Source organism: Somniosus microcephalus, chromosome 4 (assembly GCF_052327205.1).
Source record: "Somniosus microcephalus isolate GS21.2 chromosome 4, FLI_Smic_1.0, whole genome shotgun sequence".
In the NCBI taxonomy this organism is placed as follows: Eukaryota; Metazoa; Chordata; class Chondrichthyes; order Squaliformes; family Somniosidae; genus Somniosus; species Somniosus microcephalus.
The window spans coordinates 228,267,744-228,294,235 of NC_140990.1; the positions used below are offsets into that span (position 1 = coordinate 228,267,744).

At 44.5% G+C, this 26,492-nt stretch overlaps 1 protein-coding gene and 1 long non-coding RNA gene across 2 annotated transcripts in view; one reads left to right on the forward strand and one right to left on the reverse strand.

The window, feature by feature from the left end:
- The window catches only part of LOC147120253 (uncharacterized), a 107,345-nt gene that overhangs the window by 44,941 nt on the left and 35,912 nt on the right, over positions 1-26,492 (reverse strand). The window contains exons 15-27 of the mRNA XM_085985898.1: positions 21,555-21,608; positions 20,569-20,667; positions 20,422-20,466; positions 14,788-14,886; positions 14,223-14,276; positions 7,893-8,000; positions 4,254-4,307; positions 4,033-4,131; positions 3,514-3,567; positions 3,009-3,107; positions 2,763-2,816; positions 2,582-2,635; positions 1,834-1,887 (exon numbers count right to left, since the gene is read on the reverse strand). Coding sequence (XP_085842024.1) covers positions 1,834-1,887; positions 2,582-2,635; positions 2,763-2,816; positions 3,009-3,107; positions 3,514-3,567; positions 4,033-4,131; positions 4,254-4,307; positions 7,893-8,000; positions 14,223-14,276; positions 14,788-14,886; positions 20,422-20,466; positions 20,569-20,667; positions 21,555-21,608 — 927 coding nt within the window. The remainder of the gene's footprint in view (positions 1-1,833; positions 1,888-2,581; positions 2,636-2,762; positions 2,817-3,008; positions 3,108-3,513; positions 3,568-4,032; positions 4,132-4,253; positions 4,308-7,892; positions 8,001-14,222; positions 14,277-14,787; positions 14,887-20,421; positions 20,467-20,568; positions 20,668-21,554; positions 21,609-26,492) is intronic.
- The window catches only part of LOC147120254 (uncharacterized), a 34,002-nt gene continuing 31,550 nt past the window's right edge, over positions 24,041-26,492 (forward strand). Inside the window, exon 1 of the long non-coding RNA XR_015078147.1 lies at positions 24,041-24,100. This is a non-coding gene — a long non-coding RNA (uncharacterized LOC147120254). The remainder of the gene's footprint in view (positions 24,101-26,492) is intronic.

The following is a 26,492-nucleotide window of genomic DNA, read 5'->3' on the forward strand; positions in this document are numbered from 1 at the left end:
GGGTTAACTAGAGCTGTGGGAAGAGTTCCTGCACATAGAATAAGCTAAATAGTTACAGTAGTGTAGTGTTTATAGTATGAGATTAGGAACCCAGATGTTGCAATTTCATAATCTCTATTTCACAAATTGTGAAATTTAATAAATCTGGTAATCTGTGGACTAGCACTAAAATAATGACCATGAAAGCTGCTGCTGTGTCATTAAAACTTAACTAGTTCACTAATGCCCCTCAGTGACAGGAACCTGCCATACCAGCTGATTGAGTTTTAACCCTCAATGCAGTGGCCGAGTAAGCCACTCAGTACCGTAGTACAATCACTTCAAGAAGATGGCCCACTATCACCTTCTCAGAGTAACTAGGGATAGACAATGAATGCAGCCTTGTCAGAATTGCCCACATCCTGAGAAGATTTTCTTTTTTAAAGTGTCAGACTGAGAAGGGTTCTATAGTATTTGCATTATGCTCAGAAAATGTGGTACCTGTATGTTAAAAATAATGGCCTAGAAATTGAGTGGGGTTAGCGCCCAATTAGCAGCGCTGGAGGGCATTGCGCTGGAATTATAGCCGTTTCTGAAATTGACTTGGGCCTTACCATCGGCGTTAGCCGGTAGCGCTGCGCCGGCACCGATGACGTCATCGGTGTGCGCAGCATCCCGGTTGCCGTGGTAACCCGGCCCCAAGCCCGTGGCAGGCGCAACCAACGATTGTGGAAAGGGTTCTTACACGCCTTTGCGCCGGCGCATAAAGATGGAGCGGCGGCTGGCCGCGTTCCCGGCGGCCGCCTGCCCGCACCTCCCTTCCCGGACTCCTGCATCACCCCCCCCGCGGCCCTGATGTGTGTGTGCTGCGAGCCCGGCACTTCCCCGAGGTGCCGGGCTCAGATGTCGGGGGAATCCGCCGGTCAGTTGTCGGCTGCAGGCAGCTCCTCCTTAACAGAAGGAGGAGGCCTGCAGTTCCCCAGCCTGCCGCACCGCATCGGGTGCCGCAGCGGGGGATTACCGCCGGAAAACCCAATTGAACGCCCGTTTTGAGGCGCTAAAACCCTCCTTTAGCGCCCGCCGCCGTCTGGGCCCGGCGCAACCGAATTTTCGTCGGGCGCTGCCGCATTAACGCTGGCGCAAAATTTCTGGCGCTACAGCCCTGGCGAACCCACAACCCAATTTCTAGGCCAATGGGTCTGAAATTACTGATGGGTTCCAATGGTCTCCTGCCATGAGACCAGCTGAATCCCCCACCTCCGGAAAACTGTGGAGACCTGCCATTTCTGGGAGTTTCCACATTGCTTTGTAAGAAGAAGAACCACCAGCTCACAAGACAAAGTCATAGTGGGGAGGGGGGAACTCCCTAGACTGGGAGTTGCCCCCTTCATTGGTTCAGTCAGGACCCAATCTTTCTGTGGAGGCTGGTATGCTGAGTGGGTTGAGGTTAGCTGCCACCAAATGGCTAGATATGCGCTTACAGGTGGAATCCAGGGAAGAGAATTGGCATGAACCCTTAAGAAATGCCACCATATTTCTTTAAAAGATAAACATATTGGCTGCATTACATAGGAGGCTGAAGAGGCCAGGGTTGGAGGATGCCCAGGGGTTCCCATGATGGGCGGGCACTGAAGATGTGCCCATAATGATGCTTGCACCCACCTGCCCCATACAAATGAGGTGCTCTCCTACTGACCCTGCAAACTCTAGTGGGGTCAGTGCTTGAGGGCATTTTTAGATACAATCCTGGCAGCTATGCCATAATGGTCTCCTAAGGAATTTGGGGCTCAGTGTCACAGATGATTCAATCAACTGTACAGGACTTTTACAATAAGTATATGAAACCAGTTATACCTGGAAGCCAGGAGGACCTGGAGGACCTTGCTCTCCTCTTTCACCTGGTGAACCCTAAGAAAAGATAAAATTACTTAACATTTTGCATTTTAGAAGAAAGCAACCAGGTGAAAGTAATGATATTATTACTTTCTGACGAAAGGTCATTGACCTGAAACGTTAACCCTGTTCCTCTCTCCATAGATGCTGCCTGACCTGCTGAGTATTTCCAGTATTTTCTGTTTTTATTTCAGATTTCCAGCATCCGTAGTATTTTGCTTATGTAATATAACTAGCCTAATAAGTTAAGGTGTACTACTGCAAGAAGTAAATCAAGTTTGAAAATTGTTAGTGAAGCAATTTCTGATTAGCCAGACCGTTATCTTCTTGTCCATGCGTAAGTTTAAAGCAGGTGGCCTTTAAAGCAGTAACAGCACACTGTTATTGTTTTATATCAACTATCGAAGTGGAGATCAAACAGTTCACCACAGCAAGGAAATTCAGCATCACCCTTAGTGCTCATTCACAGAACAGCATGGCCAGAGGCTGGAGAATACATGCCCCAGAAATACCTTCAGCAGGAGAATGAGTGTAGAGAGACCAAAACAAGGCTGGGGGAATAGGCACTAAACTATATGAAGGAAAATAGTTTTAAAGAAATAAATTTGTAACACGTATATAATTATATAAAGGAAATATTTATTTTTCCTACAATGCACATATATAAATCTTAGCACTTTCAGCTGTTTAAATTTAATGTCATACTTACAGGAGAACCGCCTGGACCAGGGGAACCTCTCTCACCATCTTTACCAAGTGGACCCTGTTAATTTGTTCATGCGAAGGCATTAAAAATAAACTGTGTATGAACAATAAATACTTTTCCATTCTATATTGTGTTTATTCTTGATAGTATCTTTTTACCAGTGAGTCATATATTATTTACTTACTTGGGGACCGACAGCCCCTGGAGGACCTTTCTCACCATTCTTACCAGGTTGACCCTTGAGACAAAAACTTGAATCAAACACTTGAGACATGAAAATAAACATTTGACATCATTTCTGTAATTTTATTAGCAGAAATTAAAATTTTCAAAAGAAATTAAAGCAATGGTTACTCAAATAACTGCAGAAGATTCTCCACAAATGCTCCAAAATGACATAAAATGAATCTACACATTGGAGAACACTTACATCAATACCCTTTGGACCAGGGAAACCTAGAGAACCTGTTGGACCTCTTGGGCCAGTTGGTCCAGGAGGACCTTGCAAACCTCGTCCTCCTGGAAGACCCTGGTAACAAAAGTGAGATAAAATGAATTGCTATTTTCCCTCACTTTTCTTCTTTCTGAAGCCAAATTGGGATTAACATATGTTTATAGAGACAACAAAATTTCAAATACTTAATTACCACTGAACAAAAACAGGGGACAAGTTCCAAAGAGACTTTGGTAACTGTTGGTGATGACAACACAATTAAACAGTTACCACGGTGTTTCTACTGTAGATATTATGCCGGAAATTAAACTCTAATTTAAACATAGTAAACGTTGATGGTGATGTAAGAAGACTAACAGGACTCAACAATATAACATCTTCATATCTGAACAATTCATAGATGAAGAGGAAAGATAATTGAGTAACTTGGTCTGCCATGAGGTGATTGTGTTTTGAAATATTTTGTATTTCTGAAAATTACCTGAGGGCCAGGTTTACCTTCGAGACCAGGGCTTCCTGGGTTTCCAGGGATTCCCTAAAACAAAAGAAAGGTTATTGGAAATTAGAACATGTCATTAATATATTAAGCACTATGAGCAACAAATTACTGCCTGTAATGTCATTGTCCAAAAACTTAATGAGCTTGTATCAAATTATGTTCTTGATTTCTTGAATAAAGCATTAACCCATTTACTTTATATAGGTAAATGCCTTGATCAATGATAAGAAGTCACACAACCCAGGTTATAGTCCAACAGTTTTATTTGAAATCACAAGCGCTCCGAAAGCTTGTGATTTCAAATAAAACTGTTGGACTATAACCTGGTGTTGTGTGACTTCTTACATTTGTCCACCCCAGTCCAACACCGGCATCTCCACGCCTTGATCAATGATAGCATCAGCAACAGTTATTTCCAGGTTAGTATTTCTTATCACATCTCAGAAAGGTTAGCATATAGTTTTATATGTGAAGTTCTTAGGATATAAAGTATTTTCTTACATTTTGACCTGCAGGACCAGGATCGCCAGGATGACCTGAATCACCCACACTACCTCTAGGACCAGCAGCGCCAGGTGGGCCTGTTTCTCCTACAGGACCCTGTTGTAATGAGAACAATATATAAATAAATATTTTAAACTATCAATCAATAGAAAACCCACAAGCATGAATTAATGATTTTTTTTCACTGCGGTAAATTGAGAGTAAAAAGTTTTTCTAACCTTTTCACCAGGATGACCAGTGAGACCCTGGGTTCCTCGGATACCATGTGGGCCCTAGTAACAGGAACAGGAACAATAACATTACAATGATGAGTTGATCAAAAAAAAGGAATTTACAGTTCTAGATTGTGCTAGCTGAAATTCCTGTATTCATTAATTTAAGTAAAAAAGTAACATGAGAATAAAAACATGTCCCATGCTTAAAACTCACACTAGTTATTTTGCTACAATTAGCAGTTCTCGGTGTTTCAAATGATCAGAGTTATGCATAAAGCAAACGTCTACTATAATTGCAGCCTACAAACTGATACAATTTAGCTATGCCAGGTTTTATCTAAAGCTCCACTATGGGAACAGGTGTGTAATTGGTGTTTTATTATTGTTTGTTTTATTATACTGATAAAAATGAATCACAAAATAATTCAGTACAGAAAGCAGTCACAGAATTTAGAACTGTGCAGCCTTTTTGTCACTAATCAACATCAGCAGTCCTGCAATAGAAGCCTCCGATCTTGAAGGTCATCTATGCATTGTTTACCAGAACAGATTCAGATTTTAATTTAGTGCTCTCACTGATGCAGTATACTTAACAAATGCATAGCCTTGTCTTCTGGATTAAATGTTTAAAGGTTAGTTTTATTAAGCTTTCCTCTGTGGGCAGAACTTTGCTTAACTATAAAGAGTGTTTCATGAATACTATCAACTAACTAGCAATGTCAACTGAAGAGACTACGGCCGCGATTTCCCCTATCTCGGCGGGTCCAGTGCGGCCGGGGTCGGTGGTGGGTCATGACCTCGCTGCTGGCTCCAGCCCGCTCTATAGAATTATTTTACTGTGATAGGACTTGTTAAGCCCGCCCAGCGTGTTTGCCGGTCAATTGAAGGAAGCGGGTCTGATGACATCACTTGATGACACGTCATCAGCCGGCTTCCTTAACGGGACCATGTGCAAATTGATTTTGACAGTTGTGCCGTCAGTGTTCTACAGTATTGAGGTGCTGCAAACACTGACAAGCACTGCACAAAGGTGCACAGCTGCACCCAGGCTCTCCCATGACTCTCTGCATATGCTTATGGAGGGAGTCACAGCACGCAGGGAGGTTCTCTTCCCTTCCAATGGGCGGAAGAGACCTCCCCGGGAGATCAATGCAGCCTGGTTGCACATTGCATAGGAGGACACAAGCAGGGATGTCATCAGGCGGACCAGGCTGCAGTGGTGCAAAACTTTCAATGATCTCAGTAGATCACAAAATGTCACTGCAAAGCCACACTCAACCTCATCCTGCTGTGCCACTCAACACATCCCCACCACGCTGCCTTCCCTACCCTACTCCTGCACATCCTTACTCACACCTTACTCATTGGCTAAAACACTTGTGTGTTTTAGCCAATGTTGATGTGAAGTTTCTGTTAATGTGCTGTCAAACATTGAAATCTTTATTTTCAACACTTTGCATTTTTGGACAGATTGCTGTGCACCTTTGGAAGTGGCTTAGTGAGTTGCAGTGAATGGTGAGACATAACGGTAACCCCCACAATGGTGATGAATGTGAAAGGAATGGCTTGGACATTGTAGGGATGCCTTATAATGTTGGTGTGGGGTGGTGCCAATCTGGTGCATCATGTGGCAGCCAGGGTGTACAGCATCAAGTGAAGTAAATCTGGCCATGGTGAGGCTACCCTGGTGACCCGGGCTGCAATGTGGTCAGGTGCTGATGCTCTCTGTCCTGTGCAGCATCAGTTGATTGCAGAGAAGGTTGGTATTGTTGTTGGTGCTGCTGGTGTGCCTGGTGCTGCTGGTGTTGGGGCTGATCGTGGTGCCATTCTGAGGACCAAGGTGGGAGAGTATAAAGGGCACTCATGCTGATGGAATAAATGGCAGGTGAAGTAGAGATTAGAGATGACAGAAGCATTCTGTCAATGGTGAGAGAGGTTGTTCCAATGAGGTGGCATGGATAGAGAGTTTACTCTAAACACTTGCAAACTGCATAAAGCTCAATCTGTCTTCCAAGTGTAGTAAGCAACAACTTCTGAGCTTGGAAAGTGAACAGCTGTGAGATGGGAGCTTTTATAGCACATTTGCAGCTGTCAAATAAAGAGATCATTTCATGGTAACACACCTGACCTCCTTACCTGACGTGATGCTCGAGTAGCATGGACCCCATGGGCAACCTCGTAAAATTTAAAGGTGAGCTCAAAATATTTGTTAAGAGACTCTTAACAAGGCTCTGAACCTAAATTGCCTCCCCCACCGCTGTGTGTCGGTTTGGTTCAGCGTTGACAGGCCCGACATCTGGGAAAGTCGCATAGCGGCAGGTTGACAATGGGTTCCCGACCCGCTATAAAAAAAAAATTCTCACCTGACCTGCCACCAAACGTGGTGCCCGCTGTCCCCCTGAAAAATTCCCCCCTACATTTCTGCTGCATTGCAAATGGGGATGTTGGCTCTGATTTAATACGCAAGGAACCCAGCTGGCTTTTTTCCAAAGAAACTGTACAAAACTATGGAGGTGCTGGCACCAATGACAGCAGCTCATTATGATTTGAATTACGATTGCTCAGAGTGAAGGAGGTATGATACACATCTAAATTGAATATCTGAAGCTGCGTGGAAAGTAATAGTTTTCACTCATTTGTCTTATGGCTTAACGGTAAATACACTGGTACTAAGGCATACAGAACAATCTTTCACAGGTCTGTGTTAGCCGATTGAAGTGAGGTATTTGCTGAAGCACTATAATTGGCCTCAGCAACCCTGAAGGAGAAAAGTAGCTAGAATGCATATTTCTGATCTCTATCCAGTGACACCAACTGAGGTGCATGTCAAGTAGTCACTGTCTAGGGTCATACATGAAGAATTAAAAGGGAGGAAATGACAACTTTATTTTACCAGTTATTTATTGAACATCGTCGTTTTTTAAAATTCATAACATGATATTTTTGTGTGAAATTCTTCTGCCTGCAAAATACAACTAATAGAAATGCACAGATACATCCTCCTGAACACAAGAAGCAGGATCAGAGGAGGTAAGTGACTCCTGTTATTTTAACTGCCCCCCGCCTGGTTTCCGCTAGGCGAGGGCAGTTAAAATTGCACCCTATAACTCTAAACCTAGAGATTTACCATCCTGAACACATTTTGTTTGAAAGGGGTAACTTTACAAGTTTTCAGCATATGCTGGCGATGGGCAATGTTTCCCACCATCAAGGGGTAAATGAGTAAATACTCCTTAAATATACATCTAGATTTAAGCTGTACTTAATTGATTAAGTATTGTAGTTTGTAAGGACTGTTGCATCAGCAAAATCATTTATTTTTTAATTGAGCAATCAAAATAAAGGGCCAAGGCCAGTAAGTGCAGGACTTACACGATGAAAAGAGTAGAACATGGTGTAAATCCAGAAACAGTGATGAAGTGACGCCAAGCTTGATTTATAAAGGCTTGAAGATGAGAGGATGGTGGAAAGACTCAGAGATAAGATACAACTCCCCTTATTCTGACAGTGGCACTTTCACACAACATCCACTTTTTTTTTCAACATTACTTTTACAGTCAACGTCTATCCTCTTTCATGAATTGTAATCATTTTCTGCCAATAATTTACTTGCTCAGCATATGAAAAATTATCATCTCTTACTCTAGTTCCAGGTAAACCGTTTAGGCCAACTGATCCTTTTTCACCTGTTGGGCCCCTTTTGCCTTCCTCTCCAGGGGGCCCAGGAGAACCTGGATTTCCATTTCTCCCCTGCAAGTAAACAAGATAAATAGTGTGACTTTACACTCTGTCAAAAAGGTGATAGGCTGCCAATCGACCATGTAACGTTACACAAATATTAGAAAATATTGGAAATGCACAGGATGCCAGTCAGCATCTGAAAGTGGATAGATAACATTTTGGTTGCGATCTCCCCTCGAAAATTATTATTTGAGTACTGATGTTAACTGACCTGCTGTGTATCATAGAATTACTTCAGATTTTCAGTCACACTTTTTCCTTTTAACTCAACCATTTTATGTTCTGTTTTAGCATCTGTATTTTTTTTCTTGTCGAATTATTAAAGGAAATAAAATCATAAAAGTTCTTGGCCATCTTGGGGCTATTTTTGCATTCCAGTTCAGCTTTGTCCAGTCATTGAAATGACATAAATGTTGGATTTTTGTGTCAATGTTACAAGTTACCAAGACATTTCATCCTAGATATACGTTTGTCTCTGACAATGAGCACGGGGATCGCGATGCGCGATTACCCCACGGCCATTCAAAGGAATGCACACTAACTTTGTGCTGCCTGCTGATTAGCATGATTGCGGCGTTCAGCCCAGCAATGAACCCACTGCTGAGTGACAGAATGCTCAGCAGGAGGCCCAAGTTTGTGCAAGGCTAGCACCAATTAAAGCTAGCCTGCACTTCTTAAAGGCAGTCTGCACCTCTTAAAGGGTAGGTGCATTCTGCCTGCAACAGCTCATTCAACTGGCTGGGGAAGAGAGTGAGAGGAGGAAAAAAACAATTATGTCGCAACACGGGAGAGAGCATGCAACAAGGTCCTCCGATGCAGTACTGGAGGCCTTGGTGCAGGAGGTTAACTCGAGGAGAGAGGTCCTGTTTTCACAGGGGGCCAGGAGGCTCTCTGGGCAAATGTGCAAAATCCAATGGGAGCAGATAGTCGCTGTGGTGAATGCCAGCAGTATAGCCCTGACGACCTGGATGCAGTGCAGGAAGAAATTTAATGACCTCACACGAGTGGTCAAGGTCAGTAAATTCATCTTCAAATACCCTATCCCACCATCTGCACCACTAGCCTCACACACTGCTGAATGCATCACACCCCCATCACTCACCTACCAACAATCTCTACACATCCATAGCTTCACCTCATCCTCACACACGTACCACTGCTGCAAGCCTGCACACACGGTCAGCTGCTCAACCACGACAGGCATATCACCCAAACACATTAAACCACACTCATTGACACACTTCCCTTTCACTTTCAGGAAAAGGTGGCTCACAACCAGCACCAGCAGGAACTAACTGGTGGGGGACAGGCCACCTGCATAACCTGACCCCCATGGAGGAGACGGTGCTGACCATTATTGGGAGAGGCATCGCTGAGCCTGTAGCCAGTGATGGGGCTGGAAGAATACAAGATGCCGACATCCTCATACGTAATCCTCCTTCTCACATCCCACTTCCTCAGCATCCCACAATCTCTTCTGATTTACAAGCTTCACATGGTGTAAGCATGCACCTCTTGATTTCCTCCCCCTCCCAGCCTCCCCCCCACCCTCCCCTCACCACAGCCTGGTGCCTTTCTCCTTTCAGATAGCCAAGAACTGACACCTGGCCAGGCACTGGTGGAGGAGCACGAAATAAAAGAACGCCAAGGCACTGATGATGAAGACACAGCACCGTCACTCGATTTCACACTTGCACCCACCAGCTCAGACACTGGCACTCCGCATAGTTTAGAGGATAGGTTACAGGCTGGATTTGCATGTGGCAAGACACTGGGCATGAGCGGCCTGCAGCCGGGGCAGGGGGAAAGGGTAGTGCATGTGCCAGCTCCCCGGGGTGGGGGGGCGAAGTCACACACGAGTTCTGCTGCAGTGAACTCAGATGAGGATGTCGATGGGGCAGGCTACAGAAGAACGCTGATGGGTATGCACAATGAAATGCTTGGTGCATAGGCAGGCCTGCCAGAAAGCCTTAGTGCAATGTCAAGGAGTCCGGCACCAACCTTGCACAGGGCTTTGCAAGTTTGTTGCCCATCATTTCCAGCATGGAAGTGATGGCCAACTCCACTAGCACACTTGCGGACCCAACCATGATGCAGCATCTGATGGCCGATGTCTCAGCTTCCATTGCAGCACAAGCAGAAGCCACCCAATGTCTGAGTGCTGCAGTGGAAGCTCAGACTGCTCTCATACAAGCTCAGACTGCTCTCATGCAGGCTCAGCTTGCAGCCACGCAAGCTCAGACTGCTGCCATTATGGCTGCATTTACCAATGTAGAAAGGGACTTGCAGGGTGTCACAGCAGTCCAGCAATCTCTCCTCCAACAGATTACTAGGAATGCTGAGTTGCCACCTCAGGGGAGTGGCAGTGGCTCCATGGAGTACAAATCTGCTGTCCTCTCTAAGGATGACAGCATTTGTCACCCTTAAACAATGTTTCCGCTGCCTGGACCTCTCTGGAGGAGCCCTGCAGTACTCACCAGAGCGCGTCGCAAGATTCATCATGGTCTGTTGCATGTTCCACAACCTCACCATCATGAGGGCACAGCCCCTACCACCAAGCATATGGTGACCAACTGAGGACAAGGAGGAGGAGGAAATGGAGGAAGAGCCACTCCGCCAGTGCCCTTGCTGCTGCCTGTCCGCCAGCCAGCTGAGACTGCTGCCGTCCATGTTGAGGTGGTGCAGTCCACAGCCGGGCCTTCTCGGCCCAGAGCTGATTGAGGTCGTCCTGCAAGGTCATCTGCAGTCTCCTCTAATGAAAGTCAGCAGCCTTCCACCAGCCATACTGCAGATACTGGGGTAGCACTTTGTAGGAGCACTAGGACAGGCAAAGGCACACTGAAGACAGGCATGAAGGGAATGCACAAGGATGATTCATTGACTTTGTTGTCTAATATTGGATAGATAGATGTATAAAGTTGGATTGAAATGTTTCATTTGTGGTGGCTTTTACTTCAGCAATATGGCCAAGAGGACACTGTGATGGTCAGTAACAGAGGGAAGGTAAAGTGTGGGACTATTGTTGAATGGGGACTTGGGGTTGCGTTCAGTGGTACCATAGTTGTATGAGTCGATCACAGTCTGCCCAGGCAGATAGGGGCTGTCTGGGTTGCCTCCTCCCTCAGGAAAGAGGTTTGGTGAGCCTTGAGTACAAGAACTCACCAAACAACAGAGAATGTCAGTGTTTGACAGCTTCTCAAAGCTGTCAATCAATGACAATTCATCTGTCAAAATTTTTTGACAGATGAAATGTCATATGCTGACGTTCTCTGTCACCGACTTTCCCTTAATTGCCCTTCTAAGCCCGCAGGGCAGACTTAACAAGGTCAATCAAGGGAAAATAGCGTGGGTTGGCCAGATGTCAATGGAGGTGGAACTAAAACCCAACAAGCAGCAGTCCCGCCTCCAACGCGCCCCCATTGGCAAAATCACCGCCAGAGTTTGCTCCAAACACTTGCAAGCTGCATAAAGCTCAATCTGTCTTTCAAATGCAGTAAGCAACAGCTTCTAACCTTGGAAAGTGAACAGCAATGAAATGGGAGCTTTTTTTAGAACATTTGCAGCTTTTAATTAAGAAATCATCCCAAGGCGACACAACTCCCAACCTCCTTACCTGATGTGATCCCCAAGCAGCGGGGAAGCAGTGGGCGAGCTCTTAGGGGGAAAAATTGAGTTGCGCCACCGTTGGGGTAGTGCCCCAAAAAAGTTAGCGCCCACGTGGTCGAAATTCATCGGTAGCACCCCGAGAAGGAAGCGGGGCGCTACTGGGAGCGCTCGGCCTCCCTCTTGGGGCGCTGCGAGGGAATATCACGGCGGCGCTGCAGCACTTCGTGCCGCGGTACTGCAGGCCTTCCTCCCCTTCTTAAAGGGTAGGGCCTTGCGCAGCGCGACCCGAGGCCCAGTTGGACCACCAGGGATCGGAGTGCCAGCAAAAGAGCCCGGCACTCAAGAGGAATGCTGGGCTCATGGAGCGCAGCCGGCACTCCATGGTGGGGCTGCTCAGGAGACCAGGGATGGAAACAGGGGCAGGCGTTGGCAGGCGGCCAGCAACAAAAATGGCCGCCCAGCACCTCACTTTTAATTAGCGCCGCCCTAGCCGCAGGTAGATCCCCCTGACCCCTTCGGACATAGCGTCCGGCAGTAAGTCAGGGGGCACTACTGAAGATCGCAGCTTGGGCACGAGCGGGGCGCTGGCAGCGCAGCACCACGGGGCCCTAATGGAAACTGCTGCCGCTAACCTCCTGCTGAATTTCGCGGAAGGCATTGGCGGCGCCGCGTAAAGCAACCAAATTTTTCCCCCTTAAAATCTAAAGGTGTGCTTAAAATAGTTTGCCTGTTAACAAACTCGTAATAATCTAAATTGTCTCCCCTGCCGCTTGGTGTCGGGTCTGTCCAGCGATGACAGAGCCGATATCTGGGAGACTAGCATGGAGGCGGGTTGACAGCAGGTTCCCTAACCGCTGTCAAAAAACTTTTTCCTACCCAACCCACCACCAAATGCGCCCGCTGATCCCCCGAAAAATTCCCCCGGTAATTTTGCTACATTGCAAATCAAACTATATTCAGCTTCTTAAATGAAAAAGTGTATTGCAATCCAAATCAAAACTGTAAACGCCATTGTCACTTCGTTGATTTCAGAGGATAATACATTAAAAACATGTAACTGGTATAAGTTTGTTGCTATAAATAGAACTACATAGAATTTTACAGTACAGAAACAGGTCATTTGGCCCAACAATGCTGGTGTTTATGCTCCACTTGAGCCACTGGTTGTTATGCTCCACTCGAGCCTCCTCCCACCTTTCTTCATCTCACCCTATCAACGTATCCTTTGATTCCTTTCTTCATCATGCACTTATCTAGCTTCCCCTTAAATGCATCTATGCTATTCGCCTCAACCATTCCATGAAATACAACAAATTTCAATGGACAAGCACCTATTATAGGACAATGCATATAGTAGTGATGTTTGCAAGGATGCGGTTGATGGCAATGAAGGAGATTATGAAGGTACTAGTAATGGCTTAAGGATAATAGAACTACTGAATCTTGTAAAAGAATCACTGTGCATATAATCATTAAATTATTTTAAATTGAGGATTATAGAACTAATGACTATTATCTGCAGTTCCAAAGGACATCATTGATAGGATTTTTTCCAATCACAATAAAGTTCTTCATTATCTTCAGCTGTTTTTCTTAACTTTTAGTTTTACACATTTATTGGCAATGTTAAATATATACATTTCTTTGTTGTTTCAAGATTACCACTGTTTTTGTTGTTACTCTATGAAATGAACTAACATTTCAGCAAATGTGGATTATTTAGAAATATCCAGAGGTCATATTTCATTGGCCCAGAATTTACAGTCAGTGGCGAAGCGATGGCACGCACCGTTGACCTTGAATAAAGCAGCCCACAAAGATCTAGCGATCTCTGTGGTGTGAATTTCAGCTCTCCCGACCTTAGTTTGTATCTGGCGCCAAATCAAGCGAATCTCCAGCTTCCAGCAACAGTAATGTCATCAAGCAAGCTAAGCGGCCAATCACATTGAAGAATTCTCACAGATAGCAAACCAGGAAGTAAAATGCACAGATTATAAATTACTTTTTAGAAATTTTACAGAGAGTGAAATAAAGATTGGGACATGCACATAGGATTAAGGTAGAAGCTGAAATATCATTAACAAACTTAATTAAAAAATTATTTTAAAAGCCCTGCAATTCTTATCATATTAATGGAAAAAACTGACATTCCACAAATATAAAATTAGTTTTTCAGGGCCAGAATGGTTGTCCAGCAGTCAATACACCATTAAAAACCCAGTTATACCTCTTTCAACAAGGCTTAACTTTTTTGGTAGGGTTTAACAGTGATATACTAGCATAATAGGGGAAGTTTTTGTCCGGAACTTTGATTTGAATTGATTGCCTGCTATGGGGAGTTACACAGCGCAACCTGTGGAGGAGCAGGGAATGATTGACAGCAACTTCTGCATCTCCGCTGCACATGTACTGATTCCAGAAATTGCTGTCACTTTCAGAGGAGTGATGATGGCGAACGTTGACAGTTTCACCGTCGTTATCACCGCAAAATCCGGATATTATTTTTACTTTTCAAAAATCCTTTATTAATTGGATGTCACTTATTAAAATTATTCTTATTCAAACCTTTATTACTTTGTTTTATTCTCCATGTTTAAACTAAAAAGTCTAAACAAGAAAACTTACAGGGTTACCCTTGGAACCAGGATCACCTTTTCCTCCATTTTTACCTGGTTCACCCTAAGAAAGAGATACACTTCTTGTTAGTAACAAAATAGGTTGAAATTTAGGACATTTGAACAGAAAAATCAAAATAGGCCATTTTTAAATTGAAAGCCTGAAAAATAAAATCTACAATTTTGAATAATCTTAAAGCAATTTAACATCTAACAGAGCTATATTCAAAAAAAATAATGATTATTTATGCAAAATGTTACAGACGATTTGAGGCAAGGAATCACATGGCACTGATATGTTTTGATAGCCAGGGCAGATAAATTGTGGAGAGAAAAATATACTGAAAAATTAAGAAATTACAATAATGTTGTGAATTTTGATTCCTAATTCTTGAAAGTAGCAATTATGTATTAAATTATGACAAACATCCATCACATTTTGTTTTATAATAGTCCACCAAAAATAGTGATGCTACAGCAGTTCTGCTTGTCACAGCACTGAACTGCAGCACTATTTGTATGGTGTGGTTTTAGTCAATAGGGCAGAATAGTATGAATAACGTTATTTGCATTACCTGTGGACCCATAGCACCAGGAACGCCATTAGTGCCTGCTGGACCCGGTTGACCGATGGGACCTGGAGCTCCAAGATTGCCAGGTAAACCAGAAGGACCCTAAAATGCAAAGAAAAATAAAGTAACTAAGGATGCCTTAAAAGACAGAGGGCTAGAAATTCAGTAAGGCCCCGCCAGCTTTGCGGCCAGTTACCGCCCAAAGAGGGCTTCTGCGCCAATAGAGGAGTTTGCGCTGATATTCAGCGCAGCGGTAATGGCGGCGGTAGCCGTTAGTGCTGCGCCGGCACCGATGACGTCATCGGTGTGCGCAGTGCCCCGGTTCCGCCCCGATACCGGCCCAACCCCCATATTTAGTTGCGGCCGCCTCTTCCACAGCGGCCGCAAACAACGTTCTGCAACTGTGGCCGTCCTGCAGCCTTAGTGGCGCTGGTTAAGGCGGAGGTGCGGCCGGCCGCTTTTTCGGCGGCCGCCTGCCTGCACCTCCTTCCCCGGCCTCCTCCACCCCCGCGGCATTGCCGGCTGCTTTCCGCGAGCCCGGCACTTCTCCGTGGTGCCGGGCTCATTTGCCGGCACTATCAAGCGGCGATCTCCCCGTTGCAGGCACCTCCCCCTTAAGAGAAGGAGGAGGCCTGCAGTACCACAGCCTGCCGCTCCGCAGCGGGTGGCGCAGCGGCACCTACAGCGCTGAAATTCAGTTTCAGCGCCCCAAGCAGGGGCGGGCACACCCTGTAATAGCGCCCGGTTCCGACTTGGGGCGCAGAAACTGAATTTCTGACGGTCGCAACTGGCTCCGCGCGCAGCGCTAACTTTTGGGCGCAAGTGAGCTGGCGGGGCCTTACTGAATTTCTAGGCCAGACTTTCCCCAATACTTTAGGTGCTAAACAGCCTGCGAGATGGCCTTGGTGGGGTCTTAGCTACAACAGCGGTTTAGCTCATGGTTAGCACAAGACGACATCTTGGTAAAGGAGTTGAAGCCTGCGCCCAGAGGCTCATTAAAGGGCTGCTTGCAACTTAAAATGCCTGCTAGCGCTCATTAAAGAGGCTGCACAGCATTTTGGTGACAATAACTAACCCCCTCTCCTAACTGCGACCAGATGTTTGGGAGTAAGCATGGCATTGATGTGGATTTAAAGCACTACTTAAAGGGATACTCACCATTTCATATTCACTTGCTGCTGGAGCTGTGAAGAGGACCTCTGAACCACATCAGGAGACTTTCGAGGACAGTTTGTCAAGACATCACCAACACTCTAGCAAGATTTATTCTGGAAATTCTCTGAGGACCTAAGAAGAGTAGGTGCTATTCTGCTCCATCTTTTTGGACACCTTATATGAGTCACCAGGCAAAAGAGAGTGCTTAGTTATTGGCATCTTGCTAGAGGTCCCCCTTGGTCTGCATGAGGAATGGGAGGAGGACATAAGGCCAGGCAGAGCAGCACCATCTGCTGTAGGAGAGAGGACAAGAGGACGAGGTAGTGTCCTTAACCCCCTGAGGATACAGGACATCCCTCCTCCTCTGGACCTCCTCCACCAGGACCGCCAATGCCACATCCGAGAACCTGTGCACCCTCTCACTTGGTCCCTGAGCCATCCTGCAACATGCCGCTGTGTGCCAGCCAGTGCACTCCACACCTGCAGTGGAAGTGGGTGTGAAGAGCCCACATATGCTGCTCCACGAAAATTGCATCTAATCAGCGCTTGAGTGCTATATCTGCAGATGCCTGGTTTAACTCCAGGTAAATTCAAATTACGGTAATCAGCAATTAGGACCAAAATTGTGTGCTAAATCCAAACTTTCAAACAGGCGAGTCTTATTAGCACAGCACCCATTTTAGTGGTTGTTTTCACCCTTTGGCCAAAATAACCCCCCAAGTTTATAATCATAACTTTTATGATTTGCGTGAATTCTCCATGGATTCAAATGAAGCATATATTTAGAATGTTGAATATATTGGAAAAAAATTATACAACTTTGTGAGTGATGAGCAAAAGTCCTTTTCCATTTTCTTTTCAAATTCCTGATAGGTATTTTAGGATTTAAAATAAAATAAAGGTCCTCACACGAAGTTGGGCACAAGATGCAAAACCAAAGGAAAGAAAAGAGAAAGAGTTGAACTTATATAGAGCCTTTCACGACCACCGGACATCTCAAAGCGCTTTACAGCCAATGAAGTACTTTTGAAGTGTAGTCACTGTTGTAATGTGGTAAACGTGGCAGCCAATTTGTGCACAGCAAGCTCCCACAAATAGCAATGTGATAATGACCAGATAATCTGTTTTTTTTGTAATGTTGATTGAGGGATAAATATTGGCCAGGACACCAGGGATAACTCCCCTGCTCTTCTTCAAAATAGTGCCATAGGATCTTTTATATCCACCTGAGAGAGCAGGCAGGGCCTCAGTTTAACGTCTCATCCAAAAGACAGCACCTCCGACAGTGTCAGCCTAGATTTATGTGCTGCAAGTCCCTGTAGTGGGATTCAGAACCAACAACCTTCTGACTTGGAAGTGAGTGTGCTACCCACTGAGCCACAGCTGACACTACTGACTTTCTGTAAATGATTTAAATTTTACTTGAATGAAAATAGCTGTACATCAAAGTCAATCAATACCATCAAAGAACATAATATGCTCCTTTTATGGTGTATTAAAGAGCCTGGTATTCAGTCCAGTGTTGGATCAAAAATATAGGTGCTCAGTCAACACTTTAGGGATGATTTTCCTGATCTTTTCCCCTTGGTAAAAGCTCATTTCCCAGGCACAAGAGACTCGCTACACCTGGTCTCCACCCATTTTATCAATCCCGGGGCAACTTGGTGGAGGGGCGGAGTTGGGCCTCTATTTGTAGGTCCAGTGAAGTTATGTAAATCAGGTGGGAAGGACGCTCCTGGACTGCTGCATCTAGTGTCGGTGCACCCAGTGTTGGGGTTAATGCTGGGATCCCCACTGACCAGAGAGTCTGCAGTAGCCTCAGTGGAAGCCTGAAGAGAAAATAAGCCAAGAAAGATTTATATTGACCCCATCAAAGAAATTTTAGCTTTTTTCCCTGGTGTTGAGCTGTCAGTATCAACCAATCTGATCACTTGGAAGGTGGGCCTGGAGCCTGTCAGAACTAAATCGGTTAGAGGAAACAATCATAGAATTATAGACTGGTTACAGCACACAAGGAGGCCATTTGGTCCATCGAGCCCATGCCAGCTCTCTGCAAGAGCACTTCAGCTAGTCCCACTCCCCCACCCTTTCCCCATAGCCCTGTAATTTATTTTCCTTCAGGTACTTATCTAATTCCCTTTTGAAAGCCATGATTGAATCTGCCTCCACCACCCTTTCAGGCAGTGCATTCCAGATCCTAACCACTCGCTGCGTAAAAAAGATTTTCCTCATGTCGCTTTTGGTTCTTCTGCCAATCACCTTAAATCTCTGTCCTCTGGTTCTCAAACCTCCCACCAATGGGAACAGTTTCTCTCTATCTACTCTGTCTGGACCCCTCATGATTTTGAACACCTCTATCAAATCTTCTCTCAACCTTCTCTGCTCCAAGGCGAACAGCCCCAGCTTCTCTAGTCTATCCATGTAACTGAAGTCCCTCATCCTTGGAACCATTCTTGTAAATCTTTTCTGCACCCTCTCTAAGGCCTTCACATCCTTCCTAAAATGCGATGCCCAGAATTGGACACAATACTCCAATTGAGGCTGGACAAGTTATAAAGGTTCATCATAACTTCCTTGCCTTTGTACTCTAAGCCTCAGATGTTATTTTCTCCCATTGTTTGCTGCACACAAATTTAAAGCAGAAAAATGTGAAATATGCCATCCCAGTTGTAAGTGTACTTATTTAATGTTTGTCCTCATAAAAGTTGTAAATAATAAATATGCTACTAAAATACAGCTTTTAAAAACTTTATTTTCACCAAAAATTACTTTCTGAGGCATGATGTTGTCTTATATGAACTGTATTTTCTTCCATACTGATTGTAGCTGGGTGTTTTTTAGATAAAGGTGAATGTTTTCTGTGTGGATCTACTAACTAGCTTTATCTGACAATTCCTGACACTATAGTTGCACAATTGCAAAGCTTTGGAAATAAAATAGGAAGTGGGGATGGAATGACAATGGTTTTTAAAGAAATTAAAGAAAACTATAATGAGACGTGCATTCATAATTACAGTAGACTCCAAAATGCCAATAAATACACCAAATCAGAGGTCAAAATCAAAATGTTCGGGGCGGGTATGTTCCTCTTGAAAATAATTGTCATGCCATCAGCACTCATAGGAGGTTATTTTAACTTTTGGCATTAGTATAAAACGGGTAATATCAGATCGGCCGTCCATAATACACCTCTCCCGATTCTCCTTTTCAAATGCCAGAAGTTAAAATTACCCCAATAAGCTATTTCAGCAATCTCTTAATCAACACTGCTGTTAACTACTTTTGTGTCCTGTAATAAAAGAGATGGAATGTATATATAAAGCTTAGGATATGATATAGCCATATCCACTGCACTTTCAGTCCATTCCTTAGCTTCACATGTCATAGATCTATATTCAGAGCAGTTTTTTGAGCTGTCTGCTTTCTTTGGATGTGTCATGTCTCAACATTTGAAGCTGTTGGCCAGCGTTTTTCTAAGTTGGCAAGTATGCAGTAGTCAAGAAGCACAGTTGTAGTCCTCTGTTTCATGCCATTCAGGGTAGGTCCATTCTGGGGTTGCCTCCAAGCCATGCTTGAGGCAGGAAATGGAAGCACCAGAAAAATAGGCCTCATTATTTTAATCCCTGTCCATATTTAATTAAGACTTCACATCACTGTGTATTTAGGTAGTGTACTATTACTATAAATGAGTCAGAAAAGCATTACGGGCTAGAAATTCTGTCGCGCTCCGTTTGGGGCGATAACTTTTGAAATCTCAAAAGTATCGTCAGGCAATAATCATTTTCTGGTCCTGGGAAATTGAGCTTTAGCGCTCTAAGAGGGAAGTGAAGCACTATATCAAGTGCTAACCACTTCTCTTAGGGTGCGAAAGTGCGAGAGCAGGGCGGTAGCGGCAGAGCGCTGAGTAATGTGGAGGGCAAAGATATCGGCATCGGAGGCTGCTTCCGTCCCTTAAAGGGAAGGGCCAATGATGGTGCACAACATACTTCTGCTCAGATCAGTGTTGCCAGGCGACCTGCACGACTGCCATTACAGCCCCGAACACTCTCAGAGAGTGGAGGGCTCGGACATCTCGCAGCAATAAAGCCTCGAAAACTTTCAGCAGGTACCAGACTGGTGCAAATAATAAAGCCTTTAATTAGCACTCCCCAAGCGGCCAGCCAAGGTGACAACGCCTCCTCTTCCTGCCATTGTTGACGCCCGGCGATATAGCAGGGGGCGGGAGGCAATTTCATATGTGGGGCGGTAATGGGGCGCTGCGCACTTTATGACATCACGATCTGCAAGGTGCTAGAGGGCGAGACGGTAAATGTTAGCCCCAGCACTAAACCGGCAGGGAAGTTCACGGGCGTCGCTGAATTCGGCATGCCTGGTCGCTAATCCCTTAGCGCCCCGTTATTGCCCCGTCCACCCACTCCCGGGCGGTAACAGGAGGCACAAAGCAGCCAAATTTCTTCCCCATATGTTTTTCTAGTAACTTACTGGGAAACCTCTAGAACCAGGCAATCCATCTTTTCCATCATTACCCTAGAAGATAGAATACAAAACATAGGTGTATATTTCATTTGATGGTTTTGGAAAAATAGACATAAAAGGTCTCACTAGTTTCATTAGTAATTGGTTACATACGGGTATGCCTTGAGTGCCTGCAAGACCATGAGGACCTCGTTCACCCTTTCCTCCTGGAATACCATCAGAGCCACGAGGACCTTGGGAACCAACTTCACCCTGTAAAGCACATGATCAAAGGAACACAATTACTTCGTGATGAAAGATCAGTAGAAGCTAACCCATCCAAAATTATTTTGTGGTACTACAGTGCAAATAGCATCGAAACAAATGTTTTGAGAGCTGTACGTGAGTTCACTCTTTTTTTTCTAGCAAGTTTACATTTTTATTACTATTCATTAGCTAAAAGTTTCATTAACTGGTCTTAAAGATGATTGATTATGATTATAAAATAAATATTTCTGGGATTGCTGCTGACTATGTTAGCATTTCACAGCAATGCATTCCATCATGTTCAAAAGAAAGTGCTATACTTGAGAAGATATCTTTCGTTTTGTTTTGTTATCTCATTTGTCTTCTAACCATAATTACTAACCAAAAGTCAGAAGAGACTTCCATCCTGTTTCTGGTCTGGATTTAAGTCAAGACCTCAATGTGAAAGACCAGTGTTTAACATTCAGCACTCAGTCACTAGCTGAGCAGTTTAGAGTAATAAGATCATCTGCAAAGTAATGATATAATTATGGAACCAGAGGCTCACACATTGGAAAGTGGCAGCTCCACGAAGATCCACCCACCTCATCAATAGAACATAGCCACTTCCTTTCCAGTTAGATGAAATATCAATCACCTGAGTTCCACAACTAGAATTAACTACTACAGAATATTATTCAATTTTTCAAAAGTCTTCTATAATTGAAACTATACGACACAGATGGAGGTAAGTAATTCATGTTGACAGTACTTTTGCATAACACACTATAGTTGGTAACTGGAAGCATCAGTTCCCATTGACCAGTGGGTAAATGCTGCTTAGAGGATTAAAAATGAAAACTTCTATTTGTAGTTCAACTGTAGGAAGCAAAAAATGGATCCATTATACATACCTTGGAACCTGGGATACCTGGTGAACCTGGAGTACCAACAGGACCAACAGAACCCTATTAAATAAATAAATAAATAAATAAATACAACATTAGGTCTTCAGCAAAATTGCTCACAGATGCTTATGCCTCTCAGCTCAAAATGAATCTGGCGCACAATATAGACACTGTGGCTTTTGGATTCTTTAGGATAGGATGTGCTACTATTATAGACTGTGATCTTGTTAATTAGCTAGAGAATGAAAGCTGCTTTCTCACTTTCCTTTCCTTTAGAATACTTGTATATTGATTTATATTTTCTGTTTATATACCCTGTTTAACTGCTCAATATAGATATAAGTTGCTGTTGTTGTTAACTATTTTAACATGTTCTTGTAGTTTCTCTTTTCTTCCTTCTATCTCCGTTAAATTTCTTTTTCTTCCCTTACTGTCTTCTGGACTGATTTGTTTCCATTCATTCTATTTTTAGTTTCTCACTTTACATGGTACAGCACTTCCATTGCACAGCACCCTGTTTTCTTCTGGCTATTTCTCTATGCTTTGCTTGCTCACATTGCTTTAACATTTCCTTTTCTTCATCTTTATTTAATTTATCTTCTTCATTTTCAAAACTGAAACAGATGTGTGTGTGAACTGGAACAGAAATAAAGATCTGAGGGCTGAGGTTCCACAGTGGGTACAATGGCCCTTTCATGCTGCTGGTGTAGTGAGGGGCTTTCCCGGGTTTTCTGCTGTCCTTCATTTATGTATTACTGGTGTGTTACCAGCAGGATTGGTGTCCTGTACTAGGAATGCAAAAACAGTCAGTAGGGGAGGAGGGGCACTGGATTTCCTGCGCGGAAGCGTAAATGTACAGGCCTAACTCCTTAAAGTAGCATCTGCAATTCGTGTTGGTGGCAAAATTTGAAATTGAGCATTTTTCTCCTGTATATTCTGATGAGCTGAGGCAGGAGTCTTTCAGTCGAGGCATTAAACTGGGGCCCCATCTGCCTGGACATAAAGGTGGCAACTTGCACAATGCAGCACTTCCTTAATACTGTACTGAAGTCCTGCGGTGCAATTTGAACCCCCAACTTTCTGACTGAACTGTGGCAGAAGGCTCCACGTGCTTCCTATTGTACTCCAGATATGATTCTATACACAATAATAGTCATCCATTGGCAATTTAGTACAATTATTGTTCCATTTACACGCTACAAAATTGGAAATGTCATTAATTTCCAAAAGGACCTCGATAAGGTACCACATAATAGACTAATGAATAAGGTCAGGGAATGCTGAGTCAGGGGACAGGTAGCAGAAAGGATAGCTGGCTGGCTGCTAGACAGAAAGCAGAGAGCAGGGGTAAAGCTATTCACAGTGGCAGAAGGTGGGCAGTGGTGTTCCACAAGGATCAATGCTGGGACCACTGTTGTTCAAAATTTATATTAATGAATTAGACTTTGGAATCAAAAAATGCAATTTCTAAATTTGCAGATGACACAAAATTGAGGGGGGATAGTCAATACTGAGGAGGACTGCAACAAATTACAAGAAGACATTAATAAACTTGCAGAATGGGCATATAATTGGTAAATAAATTTCAACACAGATAAATGTGAGTTATTACATTTTGGTAAGAAATGTAAGGAGGTCACGTATTACTTGGAAAATAAGAATCTAAATAGGGTAGAGGAGCAAAGGGATCTCGGAGTACAAATATACAAATCACTAAAGGTAGCAGCGTAGGTTAATAAGGCTATAAAATAAAAGCAAACAAAGCACTGGGGTTTATTTCTAGAGGGATAGAATTGAAAAGTAGAGAAGTTATGCTAAACTTGTATTGAACTTTGCTTAGACTACATTTGGAGTGCTGTGTACAGTTCTGTTCACCATAATGGCCCATATTTTCCGACCCCCATGGGCCCATAGGGGCCGTGCAAGTTCTGGGTTTAGGCATGCGAAGCGCATGTGCTGAAACCGGGAACTTGAGATCTGTCTTGACAGAGCCAACGCATGCCCAAGAAAAGTGCCTCTGCAGATGGAGAGTTGCGTTATTTGCTCAACTTCCGCTCGCTGAAAGGCCATGGCATTCTTACGCCTGGTAAAAGCAGGTGTAAGGCCTGCTTTTATCAACATATAAAGTTAAAAAAAATAGAAAAGTAAGATTTGATCACTCACTTATAAATTAAAAACCCTGTGTAATTAGGTACATTTATATTAAGCTCCGTTAAAAATATTTTTTAAATGTTCAAAAAATAACATTTTTGTTTAACATATTTAATTATATGCCATTTTAATTAATTTTATATATGTAATGGTTTTTATTTATTTATTTCAGTGTGTTGGTGCATTTTTGTAGTAATCCCCATTCATACTTTTGACAGTTCTGTGCATATGGAATTGTCAAAAGTATGAAGGGGGATTTCCTTCTTCCATAGGTTGAACTGGTCCACGTGATCCCAGGGGCACTTGCGAACCACAGGCACCCCTAGGATCACGTGGGCCTCTGCGCATTTCCAAGAGGAGAGGCCCAGGAACGGAAGCCTCGGCATCTCTGGGACCAGCAGGTAGGTTCGTAGAATTTTTTCTGATCGGAGGCATCCGCCCGCAGGAAGCTTCCGATTGGAAATTCAAGGCCATTATAAAAAGTATAGAGAGGCACTGGAACGGGTGCAAGAAAGATTTACAAGGATGATACAAGAACTGCGAGGTTATACCTGCCAGGCAAGGATGAACAGGCTGGGTCTCTTTTCTCTTGAAAAGAGAAGGCTGAGGGGTGATCTAATTGAGGTCTTTTAAATTATGACAGGTTTTCATAGAGTAGACACAGAGAATGGGCAGAATTTTCCCATTGGAGAGTGTACAGGTTTGGGAGGGGGGTCGGCGGTTAAAAAACGCAGAAATTGACAGCGCTTCGGGAACCTGCTGTCACCCCGCTGACTTCCGCATTTAACTCGGACGCGTTTTGAGGCGCATCACAGACCCACTCGGGAGAGGCGGGCGACCTCTTTGAGGTTGTTAACTGCTCATTTACAGACCCTTAACCACCTTTTTAACCTCAAGTTTGAACTTTAACTGGTTGCGCACGAGATTCACACACCTCGGGAACCTGGCCTGTGAAGGGGAGGTGGAAGCTCAGTGGCCATTGTGCAAGTTCATTAAGTGAGCAAGGATTGGAGCTGCAGGAGGAGCAAGGCATAGAGCGCACAGCCTCTGTAGAGGAGAAACCGGTGGAACATGAGGATGAGGAGGAGGAGGAACCTGAGGTGGACATGGCACCAGCAGCGGCGCACATTGCTGCCCAGAAGGTCCAGGATGGCCTCATAATGGCCCGATCTACTTAACTTGCACCAGTGCACCCATCTGGCTCCTAGATGCGGTGCCAACTACCCCAACCCCCCCTTCCCTCCAACAACAGCATAAAGCATCCCTACAATGGCAAAGCCATTCCTGTCACCCAAACACCCATTGCTCGAGGTTAAGTAATGTCTCACCATTCACTCCAAGTGACAAAAGCCACTTCCCAGGTAGAAGGCAAAAATGGACAAGGTAGGAGAGTTATGCAAATAAATAAATTTATGTGCATCATAAGTGTAAGTGAAACTTAACATTAACATTTTGTCAAACACCCTTGTGCATCTAGGATTGTGTCTTTTTTCGTTTCTGCATGCTTTCACGAGGGGCAACCCCTGTGGCTTCAGCAGAGGTAGAGGCAGGCTGCTCAATTCCCTGCTGTGACTGTTTAGGCACTTTTGGCGGACATCCTCTGGCTTTCGGAGCCTGTGAGGGCCCCTCTAAAGACTGCTCCTCCTGCAACTGTGCAGGGGGCAGACTTGGCCAGCAGGATCCGAGGCAGCAGGTGGGGCTTTGACTGAGGGGGAGACAATGAAGGAGATGTTGGAGTGCTTTGAGAAGAGTTTCCATGGCCCCTGGCACCATCATCCCTCTTATGGGCCACCCACACTTCCTTGCTAGCAACGAGCTAGAGAGCAACTTGCTGTACAGCAGTGGGGTGATGAACACCCAAGTCTACATTAGTTTCCCTCCTCGAGATGAGGTCAATGAGAGTCTGCAATCTGTTGTTCACAGCAAGCATGGACTCCTTTGATTGGCACATTTGCTGCTCCATTCAGGTGGCCACCCTTTCCATGGAACAGCACATCGTTGCCATCGCCTGCGAGATGGAAGTGCTCATGTTGGAGATGGACTCCTCCATTCTCTGTACAGTCGCACACATCACAGCTGAAAAAGCTGCCAGAGCCTCACGCATTTGTTGCTGCTCCTCCAAAATCACCCTCTTTCTAGATGGCCCCCAAGGTTCAGTTTCTGCATGCAGCTGAGCAGAGCTATGAGTGTCTTGCACCCTCCAGCGAGGACTCTCCACTGCTGTCCCTGTTTCCACCATCTGCTCTTGCACACTTGTGATCTGTGAGACACCAGGTGACAACACTACTCTATGTCTTGCTGGACCCACCGAGGTGTGTGTATCTGAACTGGGGCTGGGTGCGCATGGGTCTGGTGATGGTGCACCCTCAGAGAGTGGAGCTTCCTCTGAGGAGTCGTCTTCCTCCTCTGGCTGGACAGTGGTGGGGGGACACTTGATGGACCTGTGGGAGAGTAAAGAGATGAATTAGAAATGTAATAGTAAGAATGCGTGACGTTACCATTATGCACATGATGACATTTCACTGGCTGCTGACATCAGTCACCATGAGTGACTGTTGTATGCCATGTGACTGTATGATATTTAATTCTGTTACCAGGTTGCTGTGAGGTCCCCCTCTCTTCTTCTCTCACCGCCAGCAGCTCTGCAACTCCAATGATTTGCCATGTCTCCTCCTCTGCTGGAGTCAAGTTGGTGTAAATTGGAGGGCCACCTCTGGTTTGTTGCCTCGCCCTGTTGATCTGGGCTCTCTTCTCCTGCAAGGAGGGAAAGAAGAGAACTTTGAGTGAGAGTGA